The sequence below is a fragment of the Geotrypetes seraphini genome, chromosome 4, assembly GCF_902459505.1.
Source record: "Geotrypetes seraphini chromosome 4, aGeoSer1.1, whole genome shotgun sequence".
NCBI classification, from domain to species: Eukaryota; Metazoa; Chordata; class Amphibia; order Gymnophiona; family Dermophiidae; genus Geotrypetes; species Geotrypetes seraphini.
In genome coordinates, this window is record NC_047087.1 from 131,830,130 (window position 1) to 131,852,726 (window position 22,597).

A 22,597-nucleotide genomic window follows, 5' to 3' on the forward strand; every position below is an offset into this window, starting at 1 on the left:
AGTATCTTCCTGTTAGCCATGTAAAAAGTGATATTCAGCAGCACTAACCAAAACTCCTGAGGTTACTAGCTACCATAAACCTTGGTGGGTTTGGTAGATTGCCAATTGGCCACCAGGCTTCAGCTCTGCTAGCCTTTAGCAAGGGACTGAGTTACCAAATATTAGGCTTAGCTAATATAGATATTGTGTGTTATTTGTTCTAGTTGTATCTAATCGAGCTGCAGGCTGAGAACTAGGGATGTCACTGCTACTCTTTAAAATCTTGGACAAGTCACTCAACCATTGAATCAGGTACAAAACTTAAATTGTAAGCCTTCCAGGATGTTGAAAATATCTACTGTACCTGAAAGAAACTTGCCTTAAGCTATTACTGAGAAAGGTGTGATCTAAATCCAAATCCAAAATCCAGTAACAGGCATACTGTGAAGTAATACAGGACACTACAAATGTCACCCAGAACCTGAAGAGCAATTCTACCATACAATAATAGCAGTAACATCCATGAGTCTTGTAATAAGGACCTACTTAAGAAAATACAGCACCAAATACTACAATGCGTATTAGAACATCAATAGACCTATTGGAAAACTCCCTTTCTCTGCCATGTCCAACATCTCTGCCTCTCTCCCCCTCTCTTGTGCCCTGAATCAAACATGTCTCCCTTCCTCGATAATTTTTAATATTTCTCCCTCTCTCCTCATGCACCCCCTAGTCCCCAACATTTCTCCCTCTCTTGTCCTTCTCCTTGCATTATCTCTCCCTCCCCCTACCCCATAAGTAACATTTTCCCTTTCTCGCCCCTCTATACCACTTTGCAGCATCTCTCCCTTCTTCCCCTCTACCCCATGTCCTACAAACCTCCTTCTCGTCTTCTCAACCCTCATCTTTCCTTCCTATATCTCCCCTACCACACTTAACTCTCTCTCTTGCTGGAATCGGGGGAGCAGGTTGAGCTCCTACATTCCCTCTCTTCACTTTCTGGCTTCAACAGGTCAGAGTCAGTGGCAGCAATTCCCTCAGACTGCCTGCCGCTAACCAGGAAGCCTCTCCTCTGCCACATCCTGCCCCAGCAGAAACAGGAAGTTGTGACAGCGGCAGAGGAGAGGCTTCTGAGTTAGTGGCAGGCAGCCTGTAGGAATTGCTGCCACTCACTCTGACCCATTAAAGAGTGAAGAGAGGGACTGCGGGAGCCCAGCCTCCTTACCCGACATCGGTGTGGAAAATTTCTCTGCTGCTGTCTGGGTAGGCCTAGCCCACCCATTGCTACATCCCTGCCTCCCCTCCTCTGCCTGCATTCGTCTATCCATCTCTCCCCTCTCCTGCCATCCATCCATCCCACCTACTCCTCCTCCCGTGGTACAACCCCAATGCCAACCCTCCTCCCCCCCGGTGCCTTACCTTATCATCCCTGGTTGGTTTAGTGGCATCTTCAGGAGAAGGAAAGAACTTAACTCTTTCCTGACCCTGCCAATCTAAAGATTTTCAAGATGGCTGCCTAGACTTCCATGGGTCAGCCTTGCAAAACTTCACAAAGTCTTGTGAGGCTGCTGCATGAAGTCTTGGCGGCCATTTTGAAAATCTTCAGACCGGCAGTGGCAGGAAGGAGATGGGCTCTTTCCTGCTTCCAAAGAAGCCACTAGACCATTACGGATGTTAAAAGGGAAGCTTGGGGAGGGCACCCTGGTTCCCCATTGCTGGGTACTACCATAGAACGGTCTACTACTACCGCGGTAATACCAGTCAAAATGGTCAACTCTTAACTGTTACCATGGGAATTACCGTGGTAACGATTACTATGTCACTCTCTACTTTTCCTGTAATTCCCCTGGGAACCAGTTCAGATTACCTATGATGTCATCAATGACATCCAACAAACAGCATGAATCAATGAGATACTGTATAGGAATGTAAAGGAGGCAAGTGATCTGCGATGAGAAATAATGGAACAAACAGCAGACCAAACAAATATAAAGAGAAAGACAATTTTAATACAACATATGCCTAAACCTAAAAAAATCAGAGAAAGACCAACTTAGACTATAATAAATATGCATATCTATTTAAAACACCAAGCAGATAAAACAAGGATCAGTAAAAGGATCACAGGGATATAGACATATCAGACTCTAAATTCAGTCCATGTGGTGTAACAGTATTAAACCTGAAAATAAACTTCTGTTCCTCTTGTAATAAAAGCCTGTCCAAATCTCCACCTCTCCAGGACATAGTATGCTTGCTGACAACTATAAACCACAGTTAGTTGAAAACATGATTTTTCTGTATAGTATTCTACTAGCGATTTCTCAATACATTTTCAAGTAATGGCACTACTGTGTTCAATAATCCTTTGTTTCAACTGTCTTTTAGTTTTTCTGATGTACAAAAATCCACATAGGCAGATCATCACATAAATCACACCCTTCAGACCTACAATTTGAAAAACATCAAAGTTCATATTTCCGTCTGGTCTTCAGATGCATAAATTCCTTTACCTTAAGAATGACTGCACATGTGGAGCAATTGCCACAGGGATAATGCCCCAGAATTTTTCTGCTGCTAATGCCATGTGCAACAGGAATTACTGATGATGGAAGAGTGGCCTAGTGGTTAGAGTTGCTGCCTCAGCACTCTGAGGATGTGAGTTCAATCTCAGCCTGATCCTTGTGACTCTGGGTGAGTCATATAACATTTCATTGCCCCAGGTTCCATAGTTAGATTGTGAGTTTGCTGGGACAGATAGGGAAAATACTTAGAGTACCTGATTACTATTCAAAGTATTGTAAACTGCTTTGGGTGAATCTCCTCATGAAAGGTGGTTAATAAATCTCAATAAATAAAATAGCTTTCAGGTTCCTCTAACTTTTGAAAACCATCATGAGCTCTTTATTAGAAAAATTAGGAATGCTCTGTATTATGTATCAATGTTTTCATAGTATTTGTGTAAGTTCATATAACATATGATCATAGAATAAGGCGCATACTAATTTGTCAGTATTTATATCCACAACGATTTCCTTTCAAATGGCCAAGTCCTATTTTTCCCTGCCTCTGTGTGTCTAACTGGGTAACCTTTCTTTAAATCTGTCAGTCATTACGTGAGAGTGATAATCATAATCTTCCTTAATGAAACAAATGTGCTTAATCCTAAGGAACTGACTGAAGGGCAAGTTTTTCTTCAATGAGTGACTATGGTAACTTGTGTAACGAAGCATCTTATTGGTATCTGTCTCTTTCCTATAAAATGTTGTGTTAAATGTGCCATTTTCATAGATTATCATTATGTCCAAGAAAAATATCCTCAACGTGATAATTAATCTGAAATTTTAGATTCTGATCTCTTTCACTGAGCCATTCGTGAAAAGCCAATACAGTACTTGATATTCAGTTCATGTCCAAATCATCAAAATGTCTTCTGTAAAATGATTTATGTGGTGATCTGCCGATATGGATTATTATATTTTAGAAAGACAGTTGAAACAAAGGATTATCGAACATAGAAGTGTTATTACTTATAAATGTATTGAGAAACCACTTGTAGAACACTGTAAACAGAAAAATAATGTTTTCAACCAACTGTGGTTTAGTGTCAGCAAGTCTACTGTGTCATGGAAAGGTGGAGGTTTGGACAGGCTTTTATTCATCGCCAGTGATCAGGTGGGACAGCGTCTGCCACTCTCGAACTCCATGGAGCCGGTGGCCGGTTTGTCTTGCGGTTTCATTTGATCCTCTTTCAACCTGGGACCCCTGATGAAGGCGTGGTAGCGAAACATGGACCGTGTTGGGTCCCTTGGTTTGCTTTAAGATGTTGTTTTTAAACGCATTCAATTTATTGACATTAATAAACTTTGCCTGTATCATTGTACGTGTGTCTGCAGTTCTTCTTGTTTTGTTTTTATTATAAGAGGAACAGAAGTTTATTTTCAAATTTAATATTGTTACACCATATGGACTCAATTTAGAGTCTGATCTGTCTGTCTTCCTGTGATCCTTTTCAAAGATGGATATGTTTTATGTGCTTGGTGTTTTTAAATGGATATGTATATTTATTACTACTACTATATTTATTATGGTCTAAGTTGGTCTTTCTCTGATTATTTTAGGTTTAGGCATATGTTGTATTAAAATTGTCTTTCTCTTTATATTTGTTTGGTCTGCTCTTCGTTTAATCTATTAGATACTGTTCCAGATGATGACATGTGTGATTTGAGGTCATAAGGAGTACATTAGAATTTCAGAACGATTTTCCATTTTTAACAACATAAGAGTGACATGCTTCCCTAGTGAAGGGAGGGACCCATGGAATGTTGCAAAGTACAGGAGGCTGGGGACTATCTAGTGTTGCTGTGTGGTCGAAATGTGAAAAAAAGCCCTACCATTGTGAGTCATTGTGCTCTGCCTTAAGAAAGGTTTCTCCATCTTCTTGGCATAGAAAGCTGCATACCAGACACGCAGTTCTGTGCCAGCAGGAATGTCTTGTGTGGTGGTAAAGTAGATATCTTCAGCATGCTGGAAAGCTGTCAGATTCTGATGCTCATAATCAGTGGCTGGTCTCACCATCATCATCCAGTTACTGTCATCCTCGTTGCTGGTGTCCAGGTGAAGCACAGACCCCTCCTTCTGGAAAATCTACAGCAACAGAAAATGCAGAGGGTGACTTGGGGATATATCTTTATTGGCTTCCTACCATTCTGCAAATAAAGATATTCGTATATACATTCTTAGCTTTGGGCCATGCTTAGCTTTCTTTTGTATATAAGTGTTTTATAAACCAAGTTTGTGTCTTGATACATAATTTCTGGGACTCACAAGTTTCATCCAGAAGAATGTATGGATGGAGCCTCAGCAAAGCATAAAATAATTCTATCCTTTATAAGCATTCATGTTAACACCTATGCATGAAAATTTAAACCAGCTACAAGGCTAGTGAAAATGATCACACCTTAATGTACACATGTTTTTATCCATTTCTATTATCATTCTATAAAGAAGAGACTTAAAATAAGTTCTGTAACCAGTTCCTATAATGGGCACCCTGTTATAGAACTGAAGATATTTAAAAAACTCAGTCCATAAGCAGCAGTTTTGAGAAAAATAAGTAGTTAAGGTAAATTTCAGTTGATAATTGCCTTTAGAATTATTTTTGACAGCAATGTATGATTTAAAAGTTTGCTTGTATCTGTGAACTGACTGAATTTGCGCTCTATCCCGGTTTATAACAGGGACGATTAATGATGTTATTTAGTCATGTCTATGTTATATGTGATAATCGTAGGGAAACAAGATTTTATGTATGTGATATGGAAACCACATAGTTGTATGCAGTATATACTAACTAAACTAAACCTTAGGGCTCCTTTTACAAAGGTGCGCTAGCGTTTTTAACACACGCACTGGATTAGTGCGCGCTATAGTGTGCGCTAGCCGAAAATCTACCACCTGCTCAAAAGGAGGCGGTAGCGGCTAGCGCGTGCTATTCTGCACGTTAAGGTCTTAACGCGGCTTTGTAAAAGGAGCCCTTAGCCTTATATACTGGGTCTTCAACCATGGGAAGCTCGACACGGTTAACAATAAATTCATTTTAAAAAAATACTAAAATACATGGAAAATAATTTTCAAAGTATTTAGCAAATAGAAAAGTTTTCAAGGATTTACGAAAAGATTGGAAGGAACGAAGACACCTCAAAATCAAAGGACAATCATTCCATAATTGTGAGAATTTGAAAGCCAAAGAGAGGCTGAAATTTTTGATTCCTTTAATTCCTTTCTTGGAAGGGAGGGAAAGTTTAAATTGTTGAGTACCTCTCGCATATGAAAATCTATAAACGTTCCATAGAAGAGGAATAAAAATACCATGTAAAATTTTTAAAATAATACATATACATTTAAACTGAATTCTTTTTTTTTTTAGTTTATAATTCTTTATTCATTTTCTTATGTCACAACAAGTGTTACAATAGAATTCAATAGAAACTTAAACATACACACTTGATCATCTCATATATTAACATTGAATTAACATTTCATTAAAAATTTAAATTTGAATAAAGTTATAATATTTTGCAATAAATTTAATTTTTATATAATTTTTATTATATATAATAATCCCTTTTCCCTCCCTCCCTTCCAATAAATAATATATAAATTCAATTTTTCTGTAAATTCATTTAAATATTGAATTAGAAAGTAGTGGTTAGAATTAAAAGCCCACCCCCATCCCTTCTATTCAAATATCTTATCTTGGGAAGAATTAATCATTCATTAGAGAAATCTGTTAATGGTCAATTTTATTCATGGGAAAATTTTTTATTCTTTACAAAAATCTTTTAGTGGTCCCCATATTTTTTGAAATTTATTCATATATCCTTTATGTGTTGCAATAGCAAGTTCCATTTTGTATATATGACACACAGAATTCCACCAAAACATATAGTTCAATCTATCATGTTGTTTCCAGTTAAATGTGATTTGTTGTATTGCTATTCCAGTTAAAACAAATAAAAGTTTATTATTACTTGATGATATTTGACTTTTTTCCCTCATTGTTGTTCCAAATAATATAGTATCATATGTCAAGGCTATTGGATTTTCTAGCATCCTATTAATTTGGGGCCAAATTGATTTCCAGAATGTTAAAATGAGTGGACAAAAAAATATAAGATGATCTAATGTCCCAATTTCATCATGACAGTGCCAGCATCTATTAGATTTAGAGCTATCAATTCTATGTAAACGTGTTGGGGTCCAAAATGCTCTATGAAGAAGAAAAAACCAAGTTTGCCTCATAGATGCTGACATCGTACATTTTAACCTCCAAGACCAAAGTCGTGGCCATTGAGATACACTAATTTGGTGTTTTATCTCAATGCTCCAAATGTCTCTAAGTCCATTTTTTGGTTTTTTATTTATAAATCCAGATATTATTTTATACCACTGTGCAGCTTTATGTCCTATTGAGTCCATCTGGAAGCATAAGAATTCCAAACTGTGATATTTAGCAAGGTTTTTCCATTCAGGGAACCCTTCCTGAATAGATTGCTTCAATTGCAACCATTTAAAGTATTGTGTTTTATTAAGACCAAATTTATGTTGCAATTGTGAAAACTCCAGCAACTTATCATTTTTTATTACATCATTTAAAATACGAATTCCTGCTGTCATCCAATGTTTCCAGATGACTTTAAAACCGCCAATTTTGATCTTGGGGTTTAGCCATATTGTTTGAGTAGTTGATTTACTAATTGGAATTTGAGTTAAATTACTTATGTATCTTAGAGTTTTCCAGGTATCCATAAATATTTTATGATCTTTATATAACCTTGGCATCTTGATACTAATTACATGACTAAGACGTAGTGGAAATATTAGTCTCCATTCTAGCCAGAACCAGTCTGGAATATTATCAGTGGGCTCTGGGAGGATCCAATACATACCATGACGTAAAATATAGGCTTGATGGTACCTATAAAAGTTGGGAAAATTTACCCCTCCCTCCTTAATTGGTTTTTGTAGCGACACTAAAGCAATTCTTGGTTTTTTGTTTAGCCAAATGAATTTTGTCAAAATTCTATTTAATTTTATGTAAAAAGATTCATGAAAGAAAATTGGTATCATCCCCATTTGGTAGCAAACTACAGGCATAATCATCATTTTAACGGTTTGTACTCTTCCCCACCAAGATAAATGTAAAGGATTCCATTGCTCACACATTTCTGTCACTTTCTGAATTAGAGATTTTTCATTAATTTTCATTGTCTCATCTACTGTTTTTGTTATCCAAATTCCAAGATATTTAATAGATTCTTCCTTCCAAACAAATGAAAATGTGTCAAATAAACCTTTTGTACAATATACATTTAGAGGAAGAACTTCTGATTTATTCCAGTTAATTTTATATCCTGAAAAACTTCCAAATTTCTCAATTAGTTCGAGTAGATATGGAATGGTAGATTCTGGATTCCTCAAATATAATAATAAATCGTCTGCATATGCAGATATTTTATATTCTTTGACTGAATGAGGTATACCCTGTATATCCTTTGCTTGTTGGATAGCTATTATTAAGGGTTCTAAAACAATATCAAACAGCAAAGGAGACAAGGGACATCCTTGTCTAACTCCTCTCTGTAGATTAAATTTTTCTGAAAAAGTATTGTTAATATATAATCTTGCAGAAGGGGAACTATACAATGTTTGTATCATTTGTATGAATCCAGGTCCTATACCAAACCATTCCATTGCCTGATACATAAAAGGCCACTCTACTCTGTCAAAAGCCTTTTCTGCATCTAATGAAACAGCAAAAGTAGGCTCATTCATTTTCTTTGTTAAATATAGCATATGGAATGTTAATCTGGTGTTGTGAGATGAATGTCTTTGAGCAACGAATCCTGTTTGATGCATACCTATAATGTGAGGGAGTACATTAGCCAATCTTATCGCAAGTATTTTTGCTAATAATTTTCCATCTACATTTATTAAAGATATTGGCCTATAGTTTGTGACCAAAGTGGGATCTTTATTAGGTTTTGGCAAAACAATAGTTAAAGATTCTGATATAGTGCCTTTAATACAACCTTTATTAAGTTGATATTGATAAAGATTTAGTAAATAGGGTATTAAAAAATTTTGAAATGTTTTAAAGAATTCAACTGTATATCCATCACCACCTGGAGCGGATCCAACTCTAAGGGACTTCAAAGCTGTTCCTAATTCTTTTAGTGATATTGGATTTTCTAAACTTCGTTTTATATGTTCAGGAACTTTTGGACCCTCTAACATTTTCAAAAATTCCATACCATCTTTTTCTTTATTTATATAAGTCTCGGAAGAATAAAGAGATTTATAAAATTTTAGGAATTGTTTTAATATAGGTTCAATTTGTGTAAATGTGTCTCCATTTTCATCTTTTATAGCTATTAATTTTGTTTTCCTTTTTTTTGTTTTAAGATAGTTTGCTAGTATTCTTCCCGACTTATTTGAGTTACCATAATACAACGTTTGCTGAGAGAACATATCTTTCCTAATCATTTTAGATGAGATTTCATTATATTTAATTTTTAGTTTTATCAATTCTTGTTGAATTGAATATTCCCATTTTTCTATTAGTTTTAATTCCAAATTTTTAATCTCTTTTTCTAAATTTAAAAATTGTTTTTTATTTTGTTTTTTAAGAAAAGCCGAATAGGAGATTATTTGTCCTCTAATTGATGCTTTAAAAGCGTCCCATAAAATTTCTCTATTAATCTCATCTTTATCATTTATTTGAAAGAATTCTTTCATTTTTATTAAGAGATTTTCACAAAAATTAGAATCAGCCAACAATGTATTATCGAACTTCCAAATTGGTCTATTATTATTTTGATCTATATTTTTTATTTTGATCCATACTCCACCATGATCTGATAAAATAATAGGATCAATGGCAGCTTGTGTCACTTGCTGTGCTAGATGATTTGAAATAAATATATAATCTATTCTTGAAAAAGAATTGTGAACATGAGAACAGAAAGAAAATTCCCGATCATTAAAATGAAGTATTCTCCATATATCTGCTAAATCGCAAGATTGTATCAAATTTTCTAATCCCATAGATTTCATAAATCTACTTGGATTTTTATCTAATAAAGGATCCATTACAGCATTGAAATCCCCTGCTACTATTAGATTTGAAGTAGCCAGTGGTAAGATCAGTTGTTGAAGGGTTTTAAAAAATTCATTTTGGTTCGAATTAGGGGCATATATATTAATCAATATCATGGTAGTATTTCCCATATTCATTTCCACTATTACCCATCTTCCATGAATATCTGAAGCTTTTAATTTGAATGAAGCAGAACATTTTTTATTAACTAGAATAGCAACACCTGCTTTTTTCCCTATAGCTGGTGAGAAAAAACAATGTTTTACCCAACCTCCTTCCAGCTTATTAGATTCAATATGTGAAAGGTGGGTCTCTTGTATAAAGCATATATCTGAATTTTGCCTCTTTAAAAATGATAAAGCTTTTTTCCTTTTTATCATATGATTTAGACCATTAACATTTAATGACATTATTTTAAAATCCATTTATGTTGTTAATATTTTTTAGTATATAATAAATATTTTTAAGAAGAAATTTTTCCCAATCTTTTAAATGTTTTATATCATTTCCCCTCCCTAAATATCTTATTTTCTTATATAATTCCCCTCTATTCCCTCCCATCCCTCCCTTCCCTCCCTTTTTAATTACGAAAACTTGGATACGCAGATTGAGGTTAGATTTAAATAACCCCCCCAAGCTATTAATAATTTATATAAATTACTACCCCCTTATTGATTTAAAGGAGCTTATTTTAAATTTTGGTCAATATATACATATATATATATAAATCTCAGAATATATTATTATATATGAAACAATATATTTAAATCAATATTTAAAGGAGCTTATTTTAAACTTTGATCTATATATATATATATATATACATACATACATAATATATAAATCTTATAATATATTATATATGAAACAATATATTAAGATCAATATTTAAATATTTTTTAATATATTTTTGCATATATTCACACATTTTTTTTTTTTTTTTTATATATTTTTATATTTTTTATATATTTAAATATATTCAAAAATTTTGAAATCAAAAGATTTACCTTACTTATCATTATTCTTCTAAATCATCAGATTTTTTTTTTTTTTTTTTTTTTTCCTTTATAATCATTTGCAATTTTCTGTATGAAGAATAATCATATGGTATATTAGAATCACCGATTCAGAGAGGTTAAGACTTATTAGGTAAACTTGCGTTTCAAATCAAGATCTTTTTATTTCTTTATCTTAGTTTATCTTTTTTGAAACGCAAAATTTTATATTTGAAACGCAAGTTTAGCCGGAAGCACCGCCTACTACAGGAAGTAACTTTAACCAATCATATTTTGTTATCTTTCTATCTCTATGAGCGTTTTCTGTCCAATCAGCATGCCTCTTAGTCTTTTGTAGAGGAATTCTTCCTCCGTCATCATTCAAGACGGATCTCTGTCCACTTCTCTATTCTGCATGTAAGTTTGTTTCGTTTAAAATTCTAGAACTGAGTCTTGTATATTTCTTACGATTTTATTTCTTCTTTGCTTCTTATGTAGAATGTTGTTTGTTATTCAAATATTAATTTGGTCTTCGTGTGCTCTTCTTCCGTTGCTCTGAAAGTTCCAATTTTCTAACTGAAGATTTCAAATTTCTGTTAAAGTTTTGTCAATCATATAAATATATATATATATCCATATTTTATAAAGTAATCATCCTTATGTTGTCATTGGTTGTTCATGTTGATTTAAAAATTCTTGTAGTTTTATGGGGTCATTAAAGTTTTGAGTCTTGTTAGCGATAGTAACTTTCATTATCGCTGGGTAAAGGAGCCCAAATCTAGCTCCTAATGTTCTTAGTTGTGGTCTCATGTCCAAAAGTTGTTTTCTCCTCATTGCAGTTTCTTTCGCGAAATCTGGGATAATGTGTATTTTTGAGTCCTGGCATTTTAAGTTTTTGTTTTCCTTGGCAAGTCGGCATATTTCAATAGCTTGTTGGTGTCTTAGAAGTTTAAATATTAAAGTTCTCGGTCCCGTTTGAGTATTATTTCTTTGAGCTGGAATCCTGTGTGCTCTTTCTATTTCTAGTTCTGTTTTGAATTTTAGAGGCAATATTTTGGGTAGAAATTTTTCCAGAAAGGCAATTGGATCGTTTTTTTCCACACCTTCAGGTAATCCAATTATTCTCAAATTATTCCTTCGTTCGCGATTCCTGCTATCTTCAAGATTTTTTTTAATTTCTGTCACTTCTTTCCATATGATTTTGCTGTGATTCATATCTATGTTTAATTGTTCTGTATTATCTTCCAAAGTTGAAATCCTGTTTTCTGTCATGTCTACTCTTTTAGTAAGTATTGCAGCTTCTTCTATCGCTTTTTGTAATTTTTTATTACTGTCTAAGACAATTTCTTTGATTTGTCTTAGTTCTTCCATAACGTCCAGGTTTTTTTCTGTTGGCAGCGGAGTTTTAAAAGGTGTACCTGGCTCTGGTTTCGATCTCTTGTTACTTCCTGATGTTCCGGCTCCCAAATCAGCTTTATTTTGTTTAATTGAAGTCATGTTGTATATATTTTTGTAAATTCTCAAAAATATTTGGTAGTATTTCTTATATATATGCTTGTCTGTGTGGAGCTACTCGTTTATCCAACCATCCGAGTTCGCGTCCAAGCCACGCCCCTCCATTTAAACTGAATTCTGAGATAAACTGGGAGCCAATGAAAGCTCAAAAGCAAGGGAGTCACATAGTCGAATTTGCTTTTTCCATAAATCAACTTCGCACCAGTATTCTGAATCAATTGTAGTCTTTGAAGACAGATCTTTGTGATGTCAAGATAAATAGCATTACAATAAATTTTTAAATAAATAAATAGTAGCTTTGGACTGTCTGTTTTGCATAAAGTATTCATCACAAACTCATTAAAATTCCATGGGCTGAGTGAGTTTTGGCACAGGAATAAGCATACAGTAAATCTTGCCTTGATGAATGAAATTAATCGCATAATTCAAAACTGACAAAAAAATGGATTGAGTAAGTTTTGGAAAGTACACTTCAATTACTCTCCTAATGCCACTATATATATCAAAGATACTTACCTGTAGCAGGTGTTCTCCAAGGACAGCAAGCATATATTCTTACTTGTGGGTGATGTCATCCATGGAACCTGGCACAGATACTATCAAGTACACTGTCACTTTAAATCTTTAGGCAATGCCCACACCAAACGCATGCCAGTGCCTTCCCACACAACATCAGTTCATAGGACCATCAGTTCAATAACAAAGCTAAGAAGTCAACTAGGGGAGGAGGGCAGGTTGTGAGAATATATGCCTACTGTCCTTGAAGACTCTCTGGTGGTGATCTTCTTCTAGGAGATGGAGGAGATGGGTCTGAAGAGATCCCATATCACTCTTCAGATGAGAGATCCTGGCATCCACAGGAAGTGTGGTTAGACAAGTCTGAGTCACATTCTTTGATGCCCTATGGAGATGGAGAGCATCAAGAGAGACGGTGTCGAGAATGATGTCAAGTTGAAAGATGTGTATCGACCGTGACATCAAGGAGAGAGTTGCGATGTACTTCTAGATCTTCATCAATGATGATCTGATATTGAAGAAGTAGTACTTCAATGTCTGGATGTTGTTTTCCTTGACCGATGCTGATGGGGAGTGCATGATCTGACCTTCAAGGCCCATATAGGATGCCATCCAGGCTGGGACATTACTGGTTGTGTCACCGTAGGAGCTTGAGCTGCTTGTATCAGCAGCATGTTAGTCAACTCCCATTTTAAAATCTCTTTTATCTGCTCCTGCAGAGTGATCACTGGTACCATGGTGGTTGGTACAGTAAGTGCCACAAGGTGTCTAGGCGTTGGTGACCCCATTGAAGAGGAACGCCTTTGAGAAGACAGAAACTGTAAAGAAGGAGAGCGGCTCTCGTTGCGCCGATACTTAGAGTACGTTGATGGTGTTGATGCCCGAAACGACACTAATGCATGTCTGGATGGAGAAGCATGCTTATGCTTCTTAGCTTATTTTGTCGAAGTTGGTACCATTTTAAATCCATTTTCTGCATATCAGTATTGGATGTAGACCGTTGATGTTCCCGATGTCGATGCTCCCGAAGTCAGTGGAAAAAGTTTGTCAAATTGGAACTCTCTAGCCTTCAGTGACCTTTTTTTACAAAGCAGTGCTTATAAAAAGGTGGATGGTGAACAGGACCAAGACACTGAAGACACCAATTATGTGGATCAGTGACTGACATGGTCCTGCTGCACGGAGTGCACCATTTAAAATCAATGGACAGTCTTAACATGGATGAAAACACCGCCGATGCAAGATCAAAGGACTCAGTGGTCCTGGGAAGTCGAGCAGATAGGTCACCGAAAACGATTTGACGTTCCCAGCCTGAAAACAGGCTTACTAGGGGCTGAAGGCTTGAAAATTAAAAGTACAACTGAAACTTGAATACTGTGTGCAGTTCTCAAAAAATATATATATATAGTGGAATTACAAAAGGTACAGAGAAGGGTGACAAAAAAAATAAAAGGTTTGAGACCAGTGTTCCCTCTAAGCGGGCGGGTGTTGTGAGCAAACTTTTTTCACCGTGAGCCAAAAATATCGGGCGCCAGCAAGTTATGAGCCAACTCGCCCGATTCTCTTCTCGCCGCCCTGCCATCTGCCGTACGCCTCTTCCGATCGTGCGCTGTGACGAGAAACGTGTGCGCTGCGATGTAATATTTTGTGCGCCAGCGCACGCCAGCGCAGCTTAGCGGGAACACTGGTTCAAATGGTTTTATTTATTTCCCCAAATTTATTTTTGTTATACGCATTGAAAATATTTGATATTGCGTTTAAATCAAAATCTCAATAAACTTGAAACGAGTGCCCGTGAGATTGTGGGAGGGTTAAATACTCAAAACTTAGAAGTTTTTGCTACGCCAGCTTTCTGGTATCTTTACATACAGTGGCGTACCTAGCATATGTAACATCCGGGGCCCATCATTTTTTGGCACCCCCCCCCCCATCTGTAAGAAAAACATGATTTTTAGTAACAAACCACACGTCACACATGAGTACCTAGGAAAAGGCAGCATCTTACATATTGCAGTGAGCAGTACATCAATACACCCATTGTAAAACTAAACAAGCCAGACCAGCACAGATCAATCCTACACCGTCAATCCTAACAGAAAACCATGTCTTTCGAACACACAGAACACAGAAAACACCTTCGCCTAATAAGGAATATGTAATCACAAACTAACCCCTCCCTCTTTTACAAAACTGTAGTGTGGATTTTAGCTACGGAGGTAACAGCTCTGATGCTCATAAAATTCTGAGCATCAGAGCTGCTACCACCAAGGCTGGTGCTAAAAACGCTTCACAGTTTTGTAAAAGGGGGGATAAAATAAAAATACATAGACAAAGGTTAAATTGAACCAGCAAGAAGCTGGACTCTGCATACAATGCTTCACAGAAACAGTGACACATGTCTCCTAAAGCAATAAATAAATAGAAATTTTTTTCTACCTTTGTCTTCTGTGGTTTCTCCTTTCCTCATCTTCTTGTAACTCTCTTCCTTCCATCCACTGTCTGCCGTCTCTCTTCCCCTATATGGCATCTTCTCTCCTTCTATGCCCCTTCCAGAAACTGTATGCCTCCCCCTTCCATCTCTCCTTTCACCCCATTGGTCTGGCATCTCTCTCCTCGCCTTCCCTCTCCCACACCTCTCCTCATAGTCTGGTATCTCCCCTTCCCTGATTCTCTGGCATCTCTCTCCTTTCCTTTTCTTCCATCTTTCGCTCCCCCTCCATGCTCTCACATCTCCCCCTTCCTTTTCCCTTAGACTGGCATACCTTCCTCCTACGCTCCAAGCCCTGGCATCTCCTTTAATTCCCTCCCTCATCTTCCTTCTCCCTCCAGCTGGGTACCGCAACACTCTTCCCTGCAGCTCTGCACTTCCCCACAATTGCCATGCTTCGGTTCCTCTTCTTCCTTCCTTCCTCCCCCCCGCGGGACCCTGCGGCACCATCAACTCTTACTCCCTCTAATGTCGGCCCTGCAGCTCCAGACTTCCTCGCACCTTCTCCCCTCCCCCTTTGGATCGCTATTATTTTAAATGTTATAGCCGCGGAGCTGTATCCATCAGTGGAGATGTCTAACCTCGGCCTGCCCCGGAACTCTTACTGCAACAGTGACTTCCTGTTCCTGCCTAGACGGGCGTCTGCTGCAGTAAGAGTTCCGGGGCAGGCCGAGGTTAGACATCTCCACTGATGGATACAGCTCCGCGGCTATAACATTTAAAATAATAGCGATCCAAAGGGGGAGGGGAGAAGGTGCGAGGAAGTCTCGAGCTGCAGGGCCGACATTAGAGGGAGTAAGAGTTGATGGTGCCGCAGGGTCCCGCGGGGGGGGGGGGAGGAAGGAAGGAAGAAGAGGAACCGAAGCATGGCAATTGTGGGGAAGTGCAATCCCCCCAATGCGTCCCCTTACCTTACCGACGCGTGTGTGCGCTGTGAAGAGAAACTTTGCGCTGCGATGTAATATTTTGTGCGCAAGCGCAGGCCAACGCAGCTTAGCGGGAACACTGTTTGAGACTACTTCCCTATGAGGAAAGGCTAAAGTGGCTTGGGCTCTTCAGCTTAGAGAAGAGATGGCTCAGGGATGATATGGTAGAGGTCTATAAAATACTAAGTGGAATGGAATTGCTTGTTCACTCTTTCCAAAAATACTAGGACTAGGGGGCATGTGATGAAGCTACTAAGTAGTAGATTTAAAACAAGCTGGAGAAAATATTTCTTCACACAATGTGTAATTAAACTCTGGAATTTGTTGTTGGAGAATGTGATGAAATCAGTTAGCTTAGAGGGGTTTAAAAAAGGCTTGGATAATTTCCGAAAAGAGAAGTCCATAGGCCATTATTGAGATGGTTTGGGGAAATCCACTGCTTATTCCTAGGATAAGCAGCATAAAATCTGTTTTACTACTTGGGACCTGGGTTGACCACTGTTGGAAACAGGATACTGGGCTTGATTGCCCTTTAGTCTGTCCCAGTATGGAAATTTTTATGAAAGAAAGAAAAAAAAATTTATAAAAAGAGAAGAAGGAAATGAAAATTTAATGAAAAATACTGAGGAAAATAATCACAGGAAGACACCAAAAAAACTTGAGTGACATGCTTTGGACTGACTCCAAAGAACACAGCTTCTTAATAAGTGAAAAACTGAGAACTGATGGTCTCACAAGCCAACAACATTCAGAAGGCACATGTGTGGTACGGGAACTCTCGAGACCTTCAAAAGATTCAAAGTGACAGTACACTTTTTACATTCCGTGGATGACATCACCCACACATGAGAATATGCTGCCTGCTTGTCCTAGGATAAACATATATACTAAGCACTGGTAGTGTCCATCCTATAAGCAATTGTTTTACAAAGCTATTCCCCTCCCCACCAAACTGTGCTCTGTGTACCACTACATATATCTGACAGGATTTCCCTGGCTAGTTTCTTTATTACTTTTAATCCCTAATTCTGGCGTTTTGACCTATTTGAAGCAGGAATGTGTGGCTTGCAGAAACTCAATGTGTAGCAATATTTACGCAAAATACCATCATAAAAACTTTTTGTTTGTAAGGATATCAAATGAGCCCACTATTGTATATGAGCTCACCAGCAGATATTACTACAGAGGGATTTTGGATGCTTGGTGTAACCCATGTGATATGTCCAGCCTTAACCCATAGAACAAAATCCTCAGACACACAACTCCCAGCTCCCCCAAATCTCATTCTTCTACTACTATTATTTATCATTTCTATAGTGCTGAAAAGCGTAAACAGCGCTGTACAATCAACACGTAATAGATGGTCCCTGCTCAGAAGAGCTTACAATCTAATTGGACAGACAGGGGTTGGGGAGTTTCTTTCAGAGAGAATGATAGGGTGGACATAGATAATATTATGATGAGTGGGAGATAAGAGTTGATGGCAGCATTCAAAAAGTGGGCTTTTAGCTTGGATTTGAATACTGCAAGCCACAACACAGCAGTATGAAGCACCACATTGCAAGGATGGTGCCACACTCCACCTTACCTTGAGAGGGAATGCAGACTCATTCTCAACCTTGGTGACTCTCTTCGATTCAAATGGGCCAAACTGAGTACGTTTGACCAGATGGGTGATCGCAAACACGCCCTCCACATCATCTTCCAGCTGCCTAATCTCCAAGTTAGGGGGGAGCGATGACCTAAAGACAAGGGGTAAATGGATGTTATATTAAAATCCTCTTATACTGCTACCAGCCAATAATGCACAAGAGGCAGATGTTAGCAGCCATGCTACAGCAAATACCTATTCATATGATAAATATAAATATGTTTAACAGGTTTAGAAGAGTTAGATTTATTTTTTGAGGTCTGCGAAGTGTTCCTCCTTAAGTCCAAAGAGTTAAGATATGATACTGGCATATTAATTATAAGAGTGTACTACAGCAATGAGGGCAGTAGCACAATAGAAACAGACCACTAGGACCCATGTCATCTGTTTCTCTGTCCTGTGTATATGACTACTGTCAAGGCTGGTCTTAGCAATTGTGAGGCCCTTCATAGACCAGTTTGGTGACATTCCCGCCCTGTACCTTAACGTGCATCAGAGACATTATTCGCATCTACAGCAGTGATCTATATGTTCTCAAAAGCATGTACAATCTTTTTAATTAATTCTTACAAGATTCAATAAAAGCTATCCTAAACTCCAGAAGACAAACATCTACTAAATCTCTGTATCATATAGTGCAAAATATGTTTTTTGTGATTTGTTTGCCCTAAACTAGGGTAGAACTTAAAGAACATAAAAATAAATATGCAGATTTTCAAAGATCTTACTCCCTAGAATTGTTCCACCCTAGCTAAGGAAAGATTAAGGCCCAGATTCACTAAAGGCAGCGATTCAATCGCTGTAGGCTGATCACTGGCCGATTTTGAAACAGCGATTGATTCACTACATTTTTTGCATACAAATGATTTGCACAGAGGTGAAAATCATTTTCATGCAAACTCCCTGACTCAATCGCTCAGTGAGTGATCGAGTCGGGGCAGCCCTGACAGGAGAAGCAACCTCCTTTCACTGCTGTTGGTGCTTCTGCCGGTTTTTTTTATTTTTAATCAGGCAGGAGGGACAGAGCACCCCTCCTGCTCCCAATGTTTACAGGCAAGGGGGGAGGGGGTTGCAGTCGGGAAGTTCCCCCGCGCCAGCACGATGGCAGGAGGGGATCGGCATCCCTCCTGCCATATTTTGGATCATCGGGTTCGAGGGAGCGCCGAAGGCAGAAGGCCTCCCTCCTGCCATTTGTGAGTCGCGGGTGGGAGGGTGTTTGTTGGTGGGGGCGGCGGTTTTTTGTTAGGTCTGCCTGTCTTTTATTAATTTTTTTGTGTGTGTATCACACGCAAAATATCTGTGCCATGAAAAAAAAATTAATAAAAAAATACAGGCAGACCTGTCAAAAAAATGGCAGACCTGTCAATAACACAGTTACCAACAGGTCAGCAGTAGTCGGGTTTTATGATAGTAAAACCCAATTCAAAATAGCCAAGCAATTGTTAGTGAATCAATCGCTTGCTTATTTTGCATGGGGTTTTATTCATTTACATGGCTGGATCGGATCGGATCGGATAGGAGATTGAACGGTAAGCAGTTTAGTTAATCGGGTCGGGGAACGATCGCAAAACCAGGAAAACTGGTTTTGCGATCGTCAGGACAGGATCAGAAGCTTTAGTGAATCTAGCCCTACGTTCTTATCTCAATAATCTTCTTTCCTGTAGAACTGCATACGATTCCTTACGGATGGGTTAAGCATCTCAATTTGCAAGCTGTTTGCAGAAGACATCAATCATTTTCTTCTCTCCTCCCCCTTGTCTTTCTGGGCAGTGCCCCCTCTACTCGGTCTGTACCAAAGCAAGTGATAACACCTAGAAAAGGAAATGAAAACAAGGGGGAGCTTGAGGAACTCCACGATTCAGATAATTTTGATCTGCTCTGCAACAGTAACTAAGAGATAATAAACAATAACCAAACAGGGCAACAAAAAAATGGTGGTGAAAACAAAATCCCTACCTACTTGTGTGCAACCGGCACTAGCACTTGTACAGTTCTTAGCAAAGCATTATGTGCTGATATTGATTTTGGTACTAATTTGTGCCTCTTCAAAAGCTCTGCTTCTCTTCCTTGGCTGCCACAAGCCAAGCCACTGGATATTCTTCCAAGACTATAAGCCTCAGCAGGCAAAACAGGCATCTGACAGGGCAAGGCTTAAGGAACGTATGCTATTCTACAGGAAAGAGGATTATTTAAGTAAAAACCTAATTCTTCCTTATTGTGCAAACAGCATATGATTCCTTATGGCATTATCAACAATTAATCATCGTTGGAAAACACAGAATACAAGTGAAATTCTACGATTAACAGAAACCTGTCACATATTTAAAAGTATTTCAAGTTCGAATCGAGTTCCCTGAAGCAGGAAACAAAACGTAGGCTGCTCAGGACCCTTGAGTATTTTTTTCATAAACACTGAAGAGTATCTATTGATGATTAAGGAAAAAAGAAAAAACATATATTTTGATATGCAATGATTGGGTGAGGCTTATTTTGGAGGTCTCCCCCAAGTGGTCTGCAGGTCTCTGAGCATATTATAGACATCTTATATATTTTTGACTTTTTACATTACTATGGGCCGAGATAAATTGGTCTGGACATTGTCCACTCCCACTACATGAGCTGCTGTGATAGCCTGCAGATAGGTTTCCACCCAGTGAAACAGCAATTGGACCTCCACTTGCAGCAGAGCACCCTTGGATCTCCCTTGCATGTAGATGTACGCTGCAGCTGTGGCACTGTAAGAGAAGACCCTGACAGCTTTGTCTTTCAGCTGTGCCTGGAAGAACCGTAGAGCCAACTGAACATCTCTCAACTCTAATCTATTGATAGACCATTCCCTCTATGACAGCAACCAAAGCCCTTGTACTAGATGTACATAATCTCCGCCAAACCTGGCGAAGAGGTTTAAAGAGGATATCTCCCACTGGGGCGGGGCAAACAGGAAGGCAAAAGGTAAGACAATAGGGCGGTGTTCATTTGTCCTGCGTGCCAATGTCGGGGTGGGATTGTCGGTGCGTCAGCGTCCTGCACGCATTTGACGGGTTACCCCTGGAACCCACTCAGTGTCTGGAGTATTTGGAGGTTCTGTTCAACACTGAAAAAGACTGAGTTTTTCTTCTAGAACCACATAAACTGAAGCTCAGACACCAGATCCTGAGATTTTGGAGCTGCCGAACACTACGGCTTGGCATTATCTGCAGTTGCTAAGCTCCATGGTAGCAACCATGGGTAAGAGCCCATCTGTGTCCCCTGCAGAGCGCACGGTTAGCGCATTGATTGCCTCAGAGTGACTCTCTCCAGTTGCAGTTAGCCTGGACGGTGGAAGCACACCAGAATCTTCAGTGGTGGCTCCAAAATCTCAGGATCTGGCGTCTGAGCTTCAGTTTACGTGGTTCTAGAAGAAAAACTCAGTCTTTTTCAGTGTTGAACAGAACCTCCAAATACTCCAGACACTGAGTGGGTTCCAGGGGTGACCCGTCAAATGCGTGTAGGACGCTGACGCACCGACAATCCCACCCTGACATTGGCACGCAGGACAAATGAACGCCGCCCTATTGTCTTACCTTTTGCCTTCCTGTTTGCGATCTTCCAGGTTGCCCCGCTCCAGTGGGAGATATTCTCTTTAAACCTCTTCGCCAGGTTTGGCGGACATTATGTAAACAATTGCATATATTGCCCTATGCAACGGCATATTTGCCTTTTTGGGACACAAGGACTTCCGCCCGGGGACTTCACAATTTCCTTTGTCAGTGTGGAGAACTACAAACTTGCAATATCTATTCCAGGTGGTCAACTCTCAGTGCTCCCTGCCGTCCTTTGCAGTAATGCAAACTGAATATCATTAGCATCCTTCTGATTGGTTGGCGTATTCTCAGATGGCATCTTATATGCGGTCCGTTCCGCGGGCCAGTCTTACCAACCTCAGCCAGGAGGCCCTTTTGGAAGCGTTGTCCCTTTCTGCTCAAACTCAGATTCCATTAAAGTTTTACCATAGATTTCTCTGAGAGCACTTTGGGCCCATTCCATATGACTCCTATGCAACTAAATGGTCTGGAGATTTATCCTGTGTGGTTACTGGAGTGACTATTCAGAGAGGACTTAAACACACAGCTGGTATTACCCCTCAGGTTACCCTAATTGAACTGAACTATAAGTTTATACTTCGACTTCATCGATCACCTGTTTATCTGCACCGTGATAAACTTAGCCAAAATGATGCTTGCCTTAAATGCACTCAACCACAGGCAACTCTAGGCCATCAGTTCTGGGCTTGTCCATTGGTCCAGGATTTTTGGAATCAGTCGCAACGCCACATTACTCACATGTGGCAATATGGATATACTAGTAATCTTGAGTTGCTCTTCACCTTGGAGCATATCCCTTGTGTGTCACCAAAGGGGTTTCGGGGGTTTTTGGAATGTGCTGTCTTATTGTGGAAAAAGACAATATTGCATTGCTGGATTGTACCTGATCCCCCAACATTATCTCATTGGCGTTCTCTTATGATACAACAAGCTTCTATGGAGCGTCTTTCATTGACTTCCTTAGATACTCCACAGGGACGTTTGTTTTGTCACATTTGGGAGCCTTTTTGGCTCACTTTAACTCCTACTGCTGGTAGCCATCTCTTGAACCCTTGATCAGCCATGAACTCTGAAAGTTTGACTGTTTGGATTGTAGGGGGGATGAGGGGAAGGTGGATGGGTGGGTGGGGTTGGGTAGCATTTGCATTGTGTATTTTTGCTGTTTTGACTTGTTTGATTGTATTTACAATTTTCAATAAAAACACTTTCACATAAAAAAACTTTCCGATTTTTAGATTGTTGTGAGCTGTTGCAAGCTACCTACAGATGAGAAAGAAATCTA

The 22,597-nt window shown here is 38.6% G+C and overlaps 1 protein-coding gene across 1 annotated transcript in view; it reads right to left on the minus strand.

Moving 5' to 3' along the window:
- The window catches only part of PRDM15 (PR/SET domain 15), a 354,917-nt gene that overhangs the window by 210,090 nt on the left and 122,230 nt on the right, over positions 1 to 22,597 (minus strand). The window contains exons 4-5 of the mRNA XM_033942187.1: positions 17,669 to 17,822; positions 4,374 to 4,626 (exon numbers count right to left, since the gene is read on the minus strand). Of these exons, the coding sequence (XP_033798078.1) occupies positions 4,374 to 4,626; positions 17,669 to 17,822 (407 nt within the window). The remainder of the gene's footprint in view (positions 1 to 4,373; positions 4,627 to 17,668; positions 17,823 to 22,597) is intronic.